The sequence below is a fragment of the Ochotona princeps genome, chromosome 1 (assembly GCF_030435755.1).
Source record: "Ochotona princeps isolate mOchPri1 chromosome 1, mOchPri1.hap1, whole genome shotgun sequence".
Lineage (NCBI taxonomy): Eukaryota > Metazoa > Chordata > Mammalia > Lagomorpha > Ochotonidae > Ochotona > Ochotona princeps.
Genome location: NC_080832.1, coordinates 81,661,301 through 81,676,094, shown reverse-complemented (window position 1 = coordinate 81,676,094; position 14,794 = coordinate 81,661,301). Strand labels below are relative to the sequence as shown.

The window sequence follows — 14,794 nt, the reverse complement described above, 5'->3', positions numbered from 1 at the left end:
TTGCTGATACTAAGTAAAAATTGTAAAAGAGGAAATGGAAAAATACATTAAATGATCTCATCAAAGGGGAACTGAACCAGGCACCTCTTAAACTCCCTTCTAATACTGTTTTGCTGCTACACACAGATTGAATCAGTCAATCCCATAATTTGCATCCTGACTCCTTCATAATCAGTAAAGTGGGTAAACTTTCTGGAACTTAACACAATTAACCATTAAACTTCAAATAAAATGCAATGATGTTTCCATCAACTACAAGTGAATTTACATAGTAAGGATTATGGAGATTTGGATAATCACATCATTTGAACATGACCTTAAATATTCCAACATAATGAGCATCAGATTTCACTAAACTTGATGTTTGTGATGTCAATTAGGCAGTCAGATACAAGAAACACACAGGTGAGAGATGAGCATTTGGTGAAAGCAGTTAAGATGTTGTTCGGGATGCCTACGTCACATATCAACTCGCCTGGTTTGGAATCTTTGCTCTGCTTCTTTTTTTTTTTTTTTTTTTTTTTTTTTTTTTTTTTTAATTAAAGATTTATTCTATTTTTATTACAAAGTCAGATATACTGAGAGGAGGAGATATAGAGAGGAAATGGAGCTGCCGGGATCAGAACCAGCGGCCATATGGGATCAAGGCGAGGACCTTAGCCACCAGGCCACGCTGCCAAGCCCTGCTCTGCTTCTAATCCTGCTGCCTGCTAATGCTCCTCCCAGCAAATGCCCAGCAGTGGTTTGTGTGCTTGGGTTCCTGCCACCCATGCAGGAGATCTAGAACAAGTTCTGCACTCTCAGCTTTGGCCTGACTCAGTCTAAGCTGTTGCAAACATTTGAAGAGTAAGTAAATCAGTGGAAGAAGATTCATTTATTCATTTTCTCTCTCACCAATGATCAAAAATAAATAAATAAATCCTTTAAAATATATGCAGATGATGATGAGATTATGTCTTTCTACCCAAGAAAGGAGCCCCAAAACTGCTCTTCAATGCTGTGGTTTCATTTTCAAGGCTGAGAAAGTCCTGTGACATATGAAGAACAAGTTAAATTCACCCTCCAACCATATGAGACTATACAATGTGCCAAGCATTACACTTACATATTCATCAATTGGATCACCAACAGTGGGAGAATAAATGATCCTGTATTGCTGAACTGGCCCATCAGCATGATCCCAGGTTACAGAAAGGCTATTGGTTGTTTCCCCAAAGACTCGCATATTCCTTGGTCCACTTCGAGGCACTAAATTTGAAAATTAAATTAAATTTTTAAAAGCAGCATAAAGTTTGCTACCTTCCTGAAAACATGGCCCACGTCACATTTTGGAAGTTAGGCTTTTCCTGATTTCCTTGTGATAAACAGTTTACTTCCTTAGTACAAAATATACATCTTCTATGCTTTTAATGCAAGCTCAGCATAAAATGGTACATCTCACAGCTACAGTTCTGATTTCAGTCAAGTACAGTTAGGCTTAAACCTAAATGTAAAAATAGAAAATACACTTTTTTGCCAGTATAACCACCTCTATTTAATGAAACCCGGAAGCCAAGCTTTCACATTTCCAGAGTGCCCAACTTGTGAGAAGACTCATCACAGAGCAGAAAGAAGAACCCTTCTTAATTTGTTTAGGTCCCAGGTAAAAAATGACCAAATCAAATTCATCAAGCACAGAGGAGAGTCATGAACCCAAAGCCTCAGTCTGAATGTGAAAGTGGGGACCCCCAGGCAGAATTCCATGCAGAAGCTTGTCACCTCCTCAGCAGAGAGGAAGAAAATCCTCCACACCCCCAATTACCACCTGCCTCCCACTCCTCACTCCATCAGAGAAGCCACCCCAGCAACTAGAGGAAGGGGAAGACTCACGTGTTCGGCCTTGGCTAGGGCTGGGATTGCCCTCTCCATCTGAGTAGAGGGCCACAATGTTCACAGAATAGGGTGTGTCTGGAATCAGCCGTTCCAGGTGCACTGTGCGGGTATTTCCTGGTACCACAATCTGAGAGGGGAGAAAACACCAGATTCTGCCTGAGAACAACCCAAATGTTTACAGAGTCTTAATCAGCATACTAATATTTATTATGAAAGACTGAGCGCAGATTCATTGGAAGCCAATTGCACTTTGTCGCTCAGACCACAGTGTTAGGTGCCACTCCTCCCAAGGAATTCCCATTCTAAAAGAGGTTCACTCATTTTTTAATGCTTGATAGATTCAATCATATCCCCATTTGTGTTTATGATGAATATTATCATGCATAATCTCCAGGACTCATGGTGTTTATCCAAGAATTAATTATTAATTATCAATCTACTTAAAATTCACTGAATATTTGTGAATCGGGAACATGCAAGGACAAATTGTAAGAATCAATGAGGCAAGTTTAAGATAGTCTCATAACTAGAAAATTCATGCTTTACACCAAAATTTTACACTGACAAGCATTAGCTATGATTTGTATTTTTCACTGAATTTAACTAATTTTGGTAATCTGAATTTTCCCAAAATCCTTTCTCTGAACTAATTCTATAATTAATACACTTGTTTAATCATTTAAGGACCAGCATTGCATTTTAGCAGGCTAAATGTTGCTTGCAACCCAACACCCCACACTTGAGTACAAGTTCAAGAGTCAGCTACTTTGCTTCCAGTCCAACTTCCTAATAACATACTTGGCAACAACAGATAATGGCTCTAGTAGATGGGCCCCTCACAATTACAAGAGAGGCCAGGATGCAACTGCTGGTTCTTGGGGCTCCAGCCTGGCCCTGACCTGACTATTGCAGCCATTTGGGGAGTGATTCATTAGATAGAAAACCTCTCCCTTTCTCTCTCATTCTTGGTCTCACTCTCGCTCTTTCAAATAAATACACCTTTTCTGAGAAAAAAAAGTTATGTAAATATTGTCTATTGGCATATCTTACTTCATGCTCTGATAGGTCACCAAAACTGACACAAACAAGCAACAGTTGTCAGGAAATGTGGTCCCCATGAGCAGCAGTGCCACCTCAATAGCTGATTTATTATTCCCTGCCAGCAGCCATGGTAGGAGATACAACACAATCTACAAATTCTTCGGCTAAGCTCTAAGATGAGAAAATCACTTACAGATTCTGAGGGTCTTGTGCCAGACACAGGAGAATATACAACACGATACTGCTGCACAGGCCCAGGAGCAGGATCCCAACGAACATCAAGGCTATTGGGAGTAGGATTATACACATGGATATTTCTTGCCAGTCCTCTCACCACTGAGGAAATGAAAAGCAACACATATTTCTTGGGCCTGTCTAAACATGGCAGACTTTTATCACTTTCTATAACCTACACTCTAGAACAGGATGAAAAGCCATGCTATTTAAACTTCTAATTATCTATACACAAAAGCACACTAAAACTCCCCAATATTCAAATTTAGTCTAAGTTAGGCAAAAAAGACCTCTGTTTATATGAAGCCACAGTGGTTCCAATAAGAACAAGCTAGAGATACAGAGCTGGACATGCCCTGAAGGGACATGGAAGTAGGGGAAAGGGGCTTCAGTTGTATAACTAAGTTATGCCGACAGAGAAGAAAAGAGGCACTCCACAGAATCTGCCTTCTAAGTAAAACCTGACAATAGCCATAGAGCCAATCTAACTTAGGCAGCTACTGCACTCATTCATCCTTTCATTGATTCCTTCTTCACTCAACAAGAGCCACTAAGTACCTTCTCCGATTAAGAGAAAAGGCAAAAGGAATTAGAAATGAAATACAATCAGATCTCAATAGGGACTTCAACAAAATGGCCAATTTAATCCAGGGACTAAACTCAAATTCTAGTTTAGTCAATACTGTCATATTTCCAGATGACTATTTTTTAGTTAAAAGAAGCCATCATGTTATTTTCCTTTTAACCATCAGGAAATATATCTTTGAAGCTAAAGAAACATTTAGCAGTATGCACAAAATCCTTTGGGCTGTATTGCAAAGAACAATAAAATCATCATAAACTGATTTATCAAAATAAACAGCAAATAAAGCCTACAGAGTTTTAATGTTCAAAAGTACTTCCTCAACAAAACAGAGAAATATGCAGTCCAAACAATATAATGAACATAGTTGAACAATTCACATCATGAAAGCCAATTACACAATAGTGCATCATGAAATTTTGCAAAGTAAGCTGAATGAATTTTGGTCAGAGAAAGTGAAAGACTAAGTGACATTCTAATAATTACATACGTATTTTAAAAGTCCTAAAGTTATTTTAAATAAATGTCATAAGTTGTTTTATTTTGCAAAAAATAAAATGTTAAGAGTTGATAATGTTTGAGAGGTGAACTGGTGATAATTTTAATACTTTTAATTCTATCAATGTGCATTTGGCTAAATTTCTCTTATGGACTTCCAGGGTCTTCTGTAGTGAGAATCAAACTTTATAATGAAAAATTAGCTTTTCTGCCTTTGCACTTACATGTCCTTGCAGTATCTGATACACGTCCTCCATCACCGTCATTATAAACAGGAACTACTGCAATGGTGTATGGGGTATCTGGCTGCAGATTTCTGAGAATCGCATAATTGGTGTTCCCAGGGATTGGTATCTAAGAATTTTAATGAGGCATACAGTAATTCATTTGAAAACCTTGTGAGAGAAACAATACTCAAGGCAAAGTTAGAATCAAGTTCCATAACACTGAAATACAATGATGTATCAACTCTTAAAAGGATTATGAAGACTATTATATACTCCTATACACACTCCCCTTGGAATTTCCTGGAATGATTGCTCCTGCCCACGGCCCTTAACTTGCAACATTCCTGTTACATAGCCTTTAAGACACTAGCTATTTACTCTTAGTCAAATCTTATTAAATGAATACAAATTTCTTCAACACTAAAGGAAACTGGTTAATTTTTCCAGTTCCCTTTTGGATCACTCAGCAACTACCATTCAAGATATAATTACCAGTTCCTCTGGGCCTCCTGCTGTGGGTGCATAAAGGAGCTTGTACTGACGAGGATTCCCCTCTGCATGGTCCCAGCGAACATTCAAGGTGCTGGTGGAAGGGTCGTACACTCTTAAGTTCCTCACGGTGTTAAGAGGTTCTGAAATGCACAGAAATTGTAACAGCATGGTCTTCACAACCAAGTACACAAAAAACCACAAGCTTGGGGATAGCTTATAAGCACCCTACAACATAGCAGACACCCCATAAATGTTAAAGTAGTGAAAAAAATGTTCGGTAGTCTTGTGCATATGTCTCATCTACCCAAAAGAGCAAGGCATTGTTTTATACCACAAAGTAAAAACACAGCTAACAAATAGAGATCAAGATATTTAATATTAATACTATTTGAATGAATCTTCCAACATTAATAAAACTTTGGGTCCCTGGTGTTTTGAGATGAAGATGCAATGTCAATGGAAGTTACAAAAGATGCTGCATGGACTCAGGTTTCACTTACTGGTCTTGCCTCTTCCGGTCATCCGACCTCCTTCACCATCTGGATACAGGGAGGACACAGTGATCGTGTACGGAGTGTCGGGCTTCAGTTTCTGCAGGACCACACTGTTCTGCCGTCCTCCAATCGTGGCCTTAAGTAAAACAGTCCTTGGTGAGCATTAGCTATCGATCTCCATCTCAACAAAATGTTAGAAAAAGCTTTCTACAGAACTGCTCTTGGGGACCCTTGCCAAGTTCTGGAATCATACACCACAGTGAGAGCTTAAAGTATGTCTGATGGTAGAATTTTGAAAGTGGAATATGCACCTCAGATCCCATGAAGGATTCCAAGCTTTAAACTGGTGACCTCAAAAAGATATTTCGACTTGCCAGCCACCAGCACTGCAAAATTTTATCCAAAACACATTTCACAGAACTCTTCCAAGAGAAGGCATGAATCACAAGCAAGCTACAAAGGAATTTCAAGATACCAAACAACTGCAGAATTTTAGACACTACCCCATTCAACATTAGTCTTTCTTTTTTACAGATGTTTTTTATTTACTTTAGAAGCACATTCAAATGATTCAGCAAAAGATCTAAAGCTCTTAGTGTTTCCCCCAAAGCCCTGCCACTCTAAGAGCATTAGCTGTGTAAACGATGTGACCAGAGAATCTGCCAAGCCACACTCCAGCAGGGGTTCCCAGTTGTCTCCACCATAATAGCCTTGTGCTAAGAAGCTTCTCAATTTCCTCCAATTACGGAGTTTGAAGCATTTTATTCATTGCTTAAGGCCATCTAGCTATCTTGTTGAAAGAAAATTTGTACAATTTGTTAACAGTCTACTGAATTCAGATGTTTATGCCATGCTAATTAAAATCACATGAAAATGGCATGTTGCCCACCATGAGTGCACATGTACATGGCTAGATGTGCCAGTGGAGCCCAGATGTTCCCAACTTAGCACCCATTCACTCAAGCAGTATGAGCTTCAGAGAAAACTTCAGCAAGTCAACTGAAATCATCCTCAAATGAACAAATTGACCTGCAGTGATTAACTTTAATAGATTTAACATTTGAGGTTATGAGATAAATGTATCAATTTCAACCCCAGCCATTTTCATAAAAAAGTCTGATACATGAAAGGTCTTAGAGCATCTACTTAAGAAAACCAGTCTCACAAATAAACAGACCATTGTTGACTTACTTTTCCCATGCAGTTTCACAAAAATAATTTTAGTTTTACTGATTCACTACTTTGATTACTTCAGGGACTAGCATTAAAATGCAAATATTCTTCATAATAACAAACTTTAAGGGGTGATCAGCAAATACTTCCATGGAATTAGTTTATGAGACTTTCTAACGATAGCAAACAGCTGAAGGACAGTAAACAAGACTCATGGGAAGCAACTGGAGCGTTGGTGTCACCAGAAAGGGAAAAACTAAAGAGAAGCTTCACCAAATCTGTCCTGGGACAGAACAAAAAGAAGTTCAGTTTCTAAAATTAAAATATCGGTACATCTTATTTGTTTTATCTTAGTTTTTATAAAGATCAACTGGATACAGCTATTATTTATTCTTAATCATCTATTTAACCATAATAGACAAAAAATTCCAGTCCAATTGCATCATACTACGTAAGACTGCCACTATGGAAACCTCAAAAGACAACTCAGAAGTAACACTGAAGATTGGAATGTTTCTAATGCAGCTAAGTCCTCTTATGAGATTGCATCAAAAACCTTAAACCACCAATGTAAAGCTACTGCACACCTGAACCTCATACAACACTTCTCAACTAGTAAGCCACATCATGGGTGTCATGAAACCCACGTCAAGCCAGTGTTGCAGAGAGAGTAAAGCTGTCACCAGTGATGCCAGCATCTCATATAGGCACCAGTTCAAGCCCAAGTCCCAGTTGTTCCATTTTTTAAAAGATTTATCCACTTTCACTGGAAAGTCATATGTACAGAGAAGGAGAGGGAGAAAGATCCTCCATCCACCGGTTCACTTCCCAAGTGGCTATAACAGCCAGAGCTGAGCCAGGTGAAGCCAGGAGCCAGGAGCCTCCTGTAGGTGTCCCTCATGCATGCAGAGTCCTAAGGCTTTGGGCCATCCTCTATTGTTCTCCCAGGTCACAAACAGGGAGTTGAGTGGGAAGTGTAACAGCCAGGACACGAATTGGCACACATGTGGGATTTCTGCGCATTCAAGATGAGGACTTTAGCCACTAGCCTATCATGCTGGGCCCTCAGGTGCTCCATTTTGGATCCAGCTCCCTGTCAATGGCCTCAGAAAAGCAGCATAGGATGGCCCAAGTATTTTGGGCCCCTGCCACTCATGTCGAAGACCTGAAAGAAACTCCTAGCTTTCAGCTTCAACCTGACGTGGCCCTGGCCCATGCAGTCACACATGAAGAGTGAATCAGTGGATAAAAGACTCTCTCTTTCTCTATCCTCTCTCTCTCTCTGTGTACTCTCTGCAGCCCTTTCAACTAAACAGATAAATCTTTAGAAAAAATGACACACAAGCTTCAGCTCAAAAAGATGTATAGTGATGGAGTAATAGAGACTACCATAACCAGATGTGGAGATACAATGCAATGTGTATCCCTGCTTCCAAATCAAAGATGAACTCCCAATGAAACTGTTGGAAATGTGTAGACCATGGGATGCGAACTGTCTGACATTGGGGGCAGCAACATTGGGGCACAAATAACAGACTGATGGAGTCATGACTCCTTATGAAGGACTATACTATTGTAGCAATGTGGGTAAAATCTGTTGGGGGTAGGAGTTGTTGGGGGTGGGAATCCTAGTCTCTATGAAATGGTACCATAATATTCAAAAATTCAAAATAAAAATTTAACAAAAAAGTCAATGAGTATTTCTCTAAATCTATATAAGAAAATATTATGAGAAAAACAAAGAACCAATGAATGCCAGACCTCACAAGAAGAATTACAAATAAATCAGCATGCATAACAACTTGTGTAAAGATTCTGAGATTGGATACTGTGTGCAGTTTTAGTCACACACTTGACAAGAAACAAAGCTGAAGAGAATTCCAAGACTGGTAAGTAAGGTAAACAAGATGCACAAAGGACCTACTAAATGAGGGGAGACTGCGAGATGCAGTAGATGAGGGCTGAGCTGACAGTCCATGTTTGTTGGATGCCTCCATTTGGAGTTAAAAAAAAAAAAAAGATAAGTGGTCTGAAGTAGGTGAAGGGCTCCCCAGTTAGAAAACATTTGATCTAGAAGAAATCTTATAACACATCAAATACAGAATAGAAAAAAAATAAAAATAAACTTCATAAATAAGTTTAGCTAATTGTCTGTACTCAGTAAAATTCAATATTGCACCATCCATAATTCAGTGCTAATACTTGTTGAGGGGAACATAAATGAACTTGTGTGCATATCCAATGCTTTCAACCCACTATGAAGAACAATCATCTCCCAGGACAACATTCAGTGAGCGTCTCAGAGGACAAACCATACAGAGTGTCAGCTAGAGTGAAACAATCCCATTCAATAGAGCAAATAATGTAGTCCTTTTTAAGTGTGATTTAACATTAGGGACAAAGCAATTTGAAGACAGATGGGCAGAGTTGGCCCAAGTTATAGTCTTTGCAAAACAAATTACCGTTTGTTCATTGCCTTCCCCTGTTGAAGGCTGATAAGTAATTCTGTATTTCTGCACACGACCACTGGCAGGATCCCACTTAACAGTCAAACTGTTAGAAGTTGCATTGTACACCTGAAGGTTTCGTGGGCCACTTTTTGGAGCTGAAAAATTGTTGAAAACAGGGTTAACTCACAGAACAGTGTCACCCCAAAAATATGTACATATCCCAAGAAAATGGAAGTTTCATACATCTAATTTACAATTAAACTTGATGTCTTGACAAAGATGGTTGTTGATATCTTAAGTGGTTCTTGGTAAAAATGCTTGTAAACCCCAAAATTCAAAGTTAAGAGTCATAATTACAACATCATGGTATTGGGAGATGGGGCCTGTGTTACATGAGACCATGAGGTTGGGGCTCTCCTGATGGGATGAATATTTTTAGAAGGAGAAAGGAGAAACCTTGTTTTCTTTCTCTCTTCTTCATGTGAAGACACAGTGAAAAGGTAGCTGTTTTTAAGCCAAGAAGAAAGCCATTACTAGGAACTGAACTAGCCAGCACCTTGATTCTGACTTTCTTGTCCCTACAACTATATTCTGTTATTTAATTCACTCAGTTTAACACTTATTTATGACAAACCAAAGTAATACACTGCTTAACAAGTAGTACAGGAACATTTTTTTTTATTTTTGGTTTTTGGTTTTTGCTTTAAGAAATGTCCACATAAAGCATCCATAGTAACACTGCATTAAGCCACTGCTTCAGACACCCACATTCCCTGTCACAGTGTCAGTTCAAGTCCTGGTTACTACACTTCCCATTCAGCCCATGTTACTGTGCCTGGGAAGCTGCAGCTGATGCCTCAAGTACTTGAATCCCTCCTACTCATGTGGGAGACGTGGATGATTTTAACTTCCATCCAGTCAGTCCCAGCTATTGTGGCCATTTGGAGAATGAACCAGCAGATGGGCGAATTCTCTCTTTTTCTGTTACTCCTCCTTTCGAATGTTAGATGGACAGACAGAGAGACAGACGGATACATCCTTTTAAAAAAGAAGAGGTGGGAATTTGGCCTACCAGTTAAAAATCCAGTTGGGACACCCGCATCCCATGTCAGCATGCCCGGTTCAAATTTCAGTTCTCCTCATTACAGCTTCCTACAACTGCACACCCTGGGAGGCAGCAGGTGATGGCTCATATGATTGTGTCTCTGCCACCCACAGTGGGGGAAGAAATTTCATTCTTGGATCTAGCCTTCAGCCCTGACATTGCCCTGGCAGTTTCAGATATTTGGGGAAGTAAATCAACATACAGCTTTCTCTCCCTTGCTCTCTCACTCACTCTCACTGTATGTTTGGGTGTCTGTCCTTGGTGCCTCTCAGATAAATATGGTTAGTTAATTTTTAAAAGACCTGTTTAAAAGCAGTCCCAATCAACACCTTACAATAAAAAAGTAGAAAATCAGTTCAAAATGTGTTTTATAGTATTTTTCATTCATCCATTATGTGTTCATTCAAACAGCAAATTAAAGTCTTACCTTGTGTTGTTAAGGGTATCAGACGCACTAAAAGAAAACATAATAGGGAGGGGGAGCAATATTAGCAATGTGGTCATAATTCTATTGTTTAAATTCAACTTTAAAATATTAACGTCCTATTTGAAAGCTGAACACCTACATGTGCGTTCACTGCCAGTCAGGCCATCACTTTCTGACTCATCAGGATAGATGGCAGTAATGGAAACTTCATAGAGAGAGTTGGGATTCAGATTTTCAAATACCAAAGTATTCTCATCTCCATTTACAATGGTCTTGTAGAAAGAAGACAAAAAACAATCATCCACACAAAATTAAATTTCCACTTATACATACTCAATGATAATTTGATGACATTGTTTAACCTGGTGTTCCTCTTCCTATGAGCTCAAATGTCATTAGTTAGAAATGTCTATCTGGTAAACAGAATTCATATCTGGGAATAAGATAATACATATTTCAAGCAATCATCCACATAATAAAAAGAAATAAAATATTGAGGGTTGACATTACCTCCATCTTATCTGAACTCCCAAAAGGTGCCCAGGTTATTCTGTAAAGAGACACATCTGAAGCTCCATGATCCCAAGTTCCTCGAAAACTCTCTGGTGTTACATCAGTAATCCTTAGATTTGTCGGGGCTGGAACAGGTCCTATCATCGAAAAAAGAGCAGGACTAAGTTTTGTACTGTGAGTTACATACTTAATTTAATATAATGAATAGAAATTGCTTGGTTATATTTTATTTGACATGAAAACACTAACTATCTTGCTTAGAATCAAGTATTTCACCAAGCCAATTTATTAGAAAATTCATATAACATAGAGCTCTGGAAACAACATGCATTGTTTGCATATAGTTGGTTCTTATTAATATTCTACTAAAGTCAAATTTCAAGGTACCATTTAACAGCCTCTCCTAACCCTATACTTCTTAACCTTTCTGTGTCCACCATTCCCTGAGAATCTAATGAAAGCTATGGACTCTTCAACACAGCAGCATGCAAAGCACAAGTTCCAGCTTAAATATCTGACAGAGTATGGACATGTCTGTTCTAGTCACCATTAAGCCCAGAGTTATAAGAATCTACAAAAGTCTCATGGGAGATTCACTTTTAATTACATTCATTTTTTTCCTTGATCAATTTGAAGAGATCCTCCTTCTTCCCAAGACAGTCATGAACTACACCTAACACCAACACAGCCAACGTGATGGCCAAGGACATAGATACTTATTTGTTGCTCAAAATTCATTATTCTAATGCCCCAAAGGAAACAATTTCATTTTTCACTCCACAGGTATAATTGCTGAAGTTAAAAATGAAAATGTCTACCCTGCTTTAAACAAAACTGAAAGTATTATACTTTGAAAATTGATTATGACATTCCTACTTAAACATATAGCAAATTTCATCCTAGGAAAATTACCACAGAAAAGCAGTTCTGAGCATGTTTAGAATTATAATCATGATGCAGGTAACGCATGCATAAACTGTTCCCTAAGACTGATTCTAAAAACACATATGAAATTGCTAAGAGAGTTCACATGGCAGAAAAACAGTAGAGCAAAAAAAAGGAGTAGCTGACAAATCCGAAATTCAGAGGAAGGCTGTGGCAATTGATAAGATATCTGGTATAACCTGAGCAGCAAGGAAAAATCAATTTGAGTCTTTGGCAAAGAAGTTAACAGGTTAAGAAGTAAACGTTCCAGAATATAATACTGATCCTGCCATTAGATTACTGGATGAGACTGGGCAAACTGTACACATTCTCTAGATCTATGCTGTCCACTATGGGAGTCCTTAGTCACTTGTGAATATTGGGCACTTATAACATGGCTACTACAGATTTAGCTGTGTTGTGAGTATAAAATATGCACTAGACTTCAAAAAAGCTCATGCAGAAGCATGTGAAATGTCTCATTAACAATTATTACAGGGGCCAGTGCCATGACTTCGCAGACTAAGCCTCTACTTGCAGCACTAGTAAGTGGCCTGGGTGCTAGTTCAATTCCCAGCTGCTCCACTTCCAATCCAGCACATTGATTGTGGCCAAGGAAAGTAGCAGAGGATGGCCCAAGCGCTTTGGCCCTGATCCCATATGGGAGACCCAGAGGAGTTCCAGGCTCTTAGCTTGGCTCCAACCATTGTGGCTATTGGGGAAGTGAACCAGCAGATGGAAACTGTCTCAGTGTCTCTTCTCTCTCTGTAATTCTGCCTTTCTAAAAAAAAATAAAGAATAAATAAATCTTTAAAAAATTATTATACAGATAAATGTTGTAATAATTCAGACATGCTGCTTTGAATAAAACATATTAAAATAAACTTCATATCTTTAACTTTTTCTAACTTGAATACTAACAAATTTAACTTGCATTTATGACTCCCATTATACTTGTTTGGAATAATTTGGGCTCTAGAATTCAATTTTCTGCCACTGTCTGGATTAGGTAACTGTTGGTGAGCACACTGAATTGGTTAATTATGCTCCAGATATGGGAGGCACAAGATGGAGATAAATGTCTGTTTCTCTTAGTATGGTATAGATACTCCGCTAATAGAAATCACAGAACAAGAAAAACAGGCAGAAATAATTGGGTGAAACGCTATGGAAGTGCCATGAGTAGGAGAAAACGTGGCATCCCTATGAGCTGGAGCAGATCCCTCTGCAGGCTGTCCTGTGCATCATCCATGACGCTGCTGTGGCCACCCTTCTCCCTCTAGAATCCCATTTCTCGAATTCTTTGTGCAATCCACCAGATCCATGTATTAATCACTGTGTTTTTGCTCCATAATTACATTATAAGCTGTTGAGAACATGCTTCCATTTTGTTATCTGTGAAAGCATTTTACACACAGCAAGTTCTCAAAAAATACAAGTCTTCTAAAACCAGTAAAAGTTTCCAACACTCAGGAATAACACACTTTTCTCCTCACTCCACTACACACACACACACACACACACACACACACACACACACACCAGTTAATTTGTTGTAAAATAAATCAAAGTGGCTAGTAGTGTTGTAAAAAGGACTGAGACAAAGATAAAAGATGTAACACTGCATAATGAAGAAAATAAGTGAAAAACAATCTAAGAATGCAACATTATCAAATTTTGGGGGAAAATAGCACGAAGAAAGGTAATGAGCCAATGGAGTTAAGTTACAACTACATATAAAGTGCTGTATACCAAGTATCAGTAAGTCAGGGACACAACTCACGGGTGGTTTCTTGAGCAGTCGCTGGGGGAGACTCCCCCTCATCATACACTGCAGAAACACTGACTGTGTACGGGGTTTGGGAGAGGAGGTCTTTGAGGGGAGTGCTGGTCCGTGATCTGTCCACCTCCACCTGGAATTGTAATACATCAGTGGAATTATTTTCACAAAGGGTTTAGTTTTGGCATCTCCCTGTTGTTTAGGTCTCAGCATAAACAATGTGAAGTGTGATATAAAATGGTAATATTTCCAATTTGAATAAGAATCCAAAAACTAGGCACATTTAAAATGGTTCCAAAGCACGGAACATGTATATGTCATATTTGGCAAATGATTGCTGCTGGGTTCAAACAACCTAAGAGTTTTTCACCTGTTTCTCTTCATATCACCTCCTCTCTTTCCACATCATTATCTGAGGAAGCAGAAATGGACAACCTTACAAACAGTATTCCTACTCTTTTAGTCATATGCTTGTGAAAAGATTCTCCAAGCATTAAATGAAGGTATGACAATGTCATCGCACATGATAAATGAGCTCACTACACAAAGTCACTTATTTTTTCCTTAATGAACTGTCATCTTAAAAAAAAAGTCAGTGTTTTTCCAAGAATGTTTCCACAGGTGGTTTATGCCTTTTGAGTGTTTTTAGTCTCCTATTTTGCTCACACAAACATGAAAAAACAAAGCCTGCTGTGTCCTAATACTGCTGATTGCTGATGCTGGTTTGCTTCAACTTCTTCTGCCCACTAACATAGCAGACACAGCAGTCACTCTTATAATGCTTCCTGCCACACAAGACACCAAGGAAGCAATAACTATCTGAGGTCGCACCTGAGATAATGTCAGGTTGACTCCTTGGCCAAAGAGGAAACCAGCAGCATCAGTTCCCTTTGTTGGATTGGGATTTGTTCTTTATTTATTTATTCTTCTGTACATTAGGTTCAGTGAGTCTTACTGATTTTATATAGAACAAGAAGTTGC

The 14,794-nt window shown here is 38.7% G+C and overlaps 1 protein-coding gene across 1 annotated transcript in view; it reads right to left on the bottom strand.

Moving 5' to 3' along the window:
• Nucleotides 1-14,794, bottom strand: part of COL12A1 (collagen type XII alpha 1 chain) — a 119,467-nt gene that overhangs the window by 45,266 nt on the left and 59,407 nt on the right. Inside the window, exons 27-37 of the mRNA XM_012925555.2 lie at nt 13,817-13,946; nt 11,107-11,246; nt 10,736-10,868; nt 10,597-10,623; nt 9,077-9,219; nt 5,448-5,577; nt 4,948-5,087; nt 4,453-4,582; nt 3,107-3,249; nt 1,870-1,999; nt 1,106-1,248 (exon numbers count right to left, since the gene is read on the bottom strand). Coding sequence (XP_012781009.2) covers nt 1,106-1,248; nt 1,870-1,999; nt 3,107-3,249; nt 4,453-4,582; nt 4,948-5,087; nt 5,448-5,577; nt 9,077-9,219; nt 10,597-10,623; nt 10,736-10,868; nt 11,107-11,246; nt 13,817-13,946 — 1,389 coding nt within the window. The remainder of the gene's footprint in view (nt 1-1,105; nt 1,249-1,869; nt 2,000-3,106; nt 3,250-4,452; nt 4,583-4,947; nt 5,088-5,447; nt 5,578-9,076; nt 9,220-10,596; nt 10,624-10,735; nt 10,869-11,106; nt 11,247-13,816; nt 13,947-14,794) is intronic.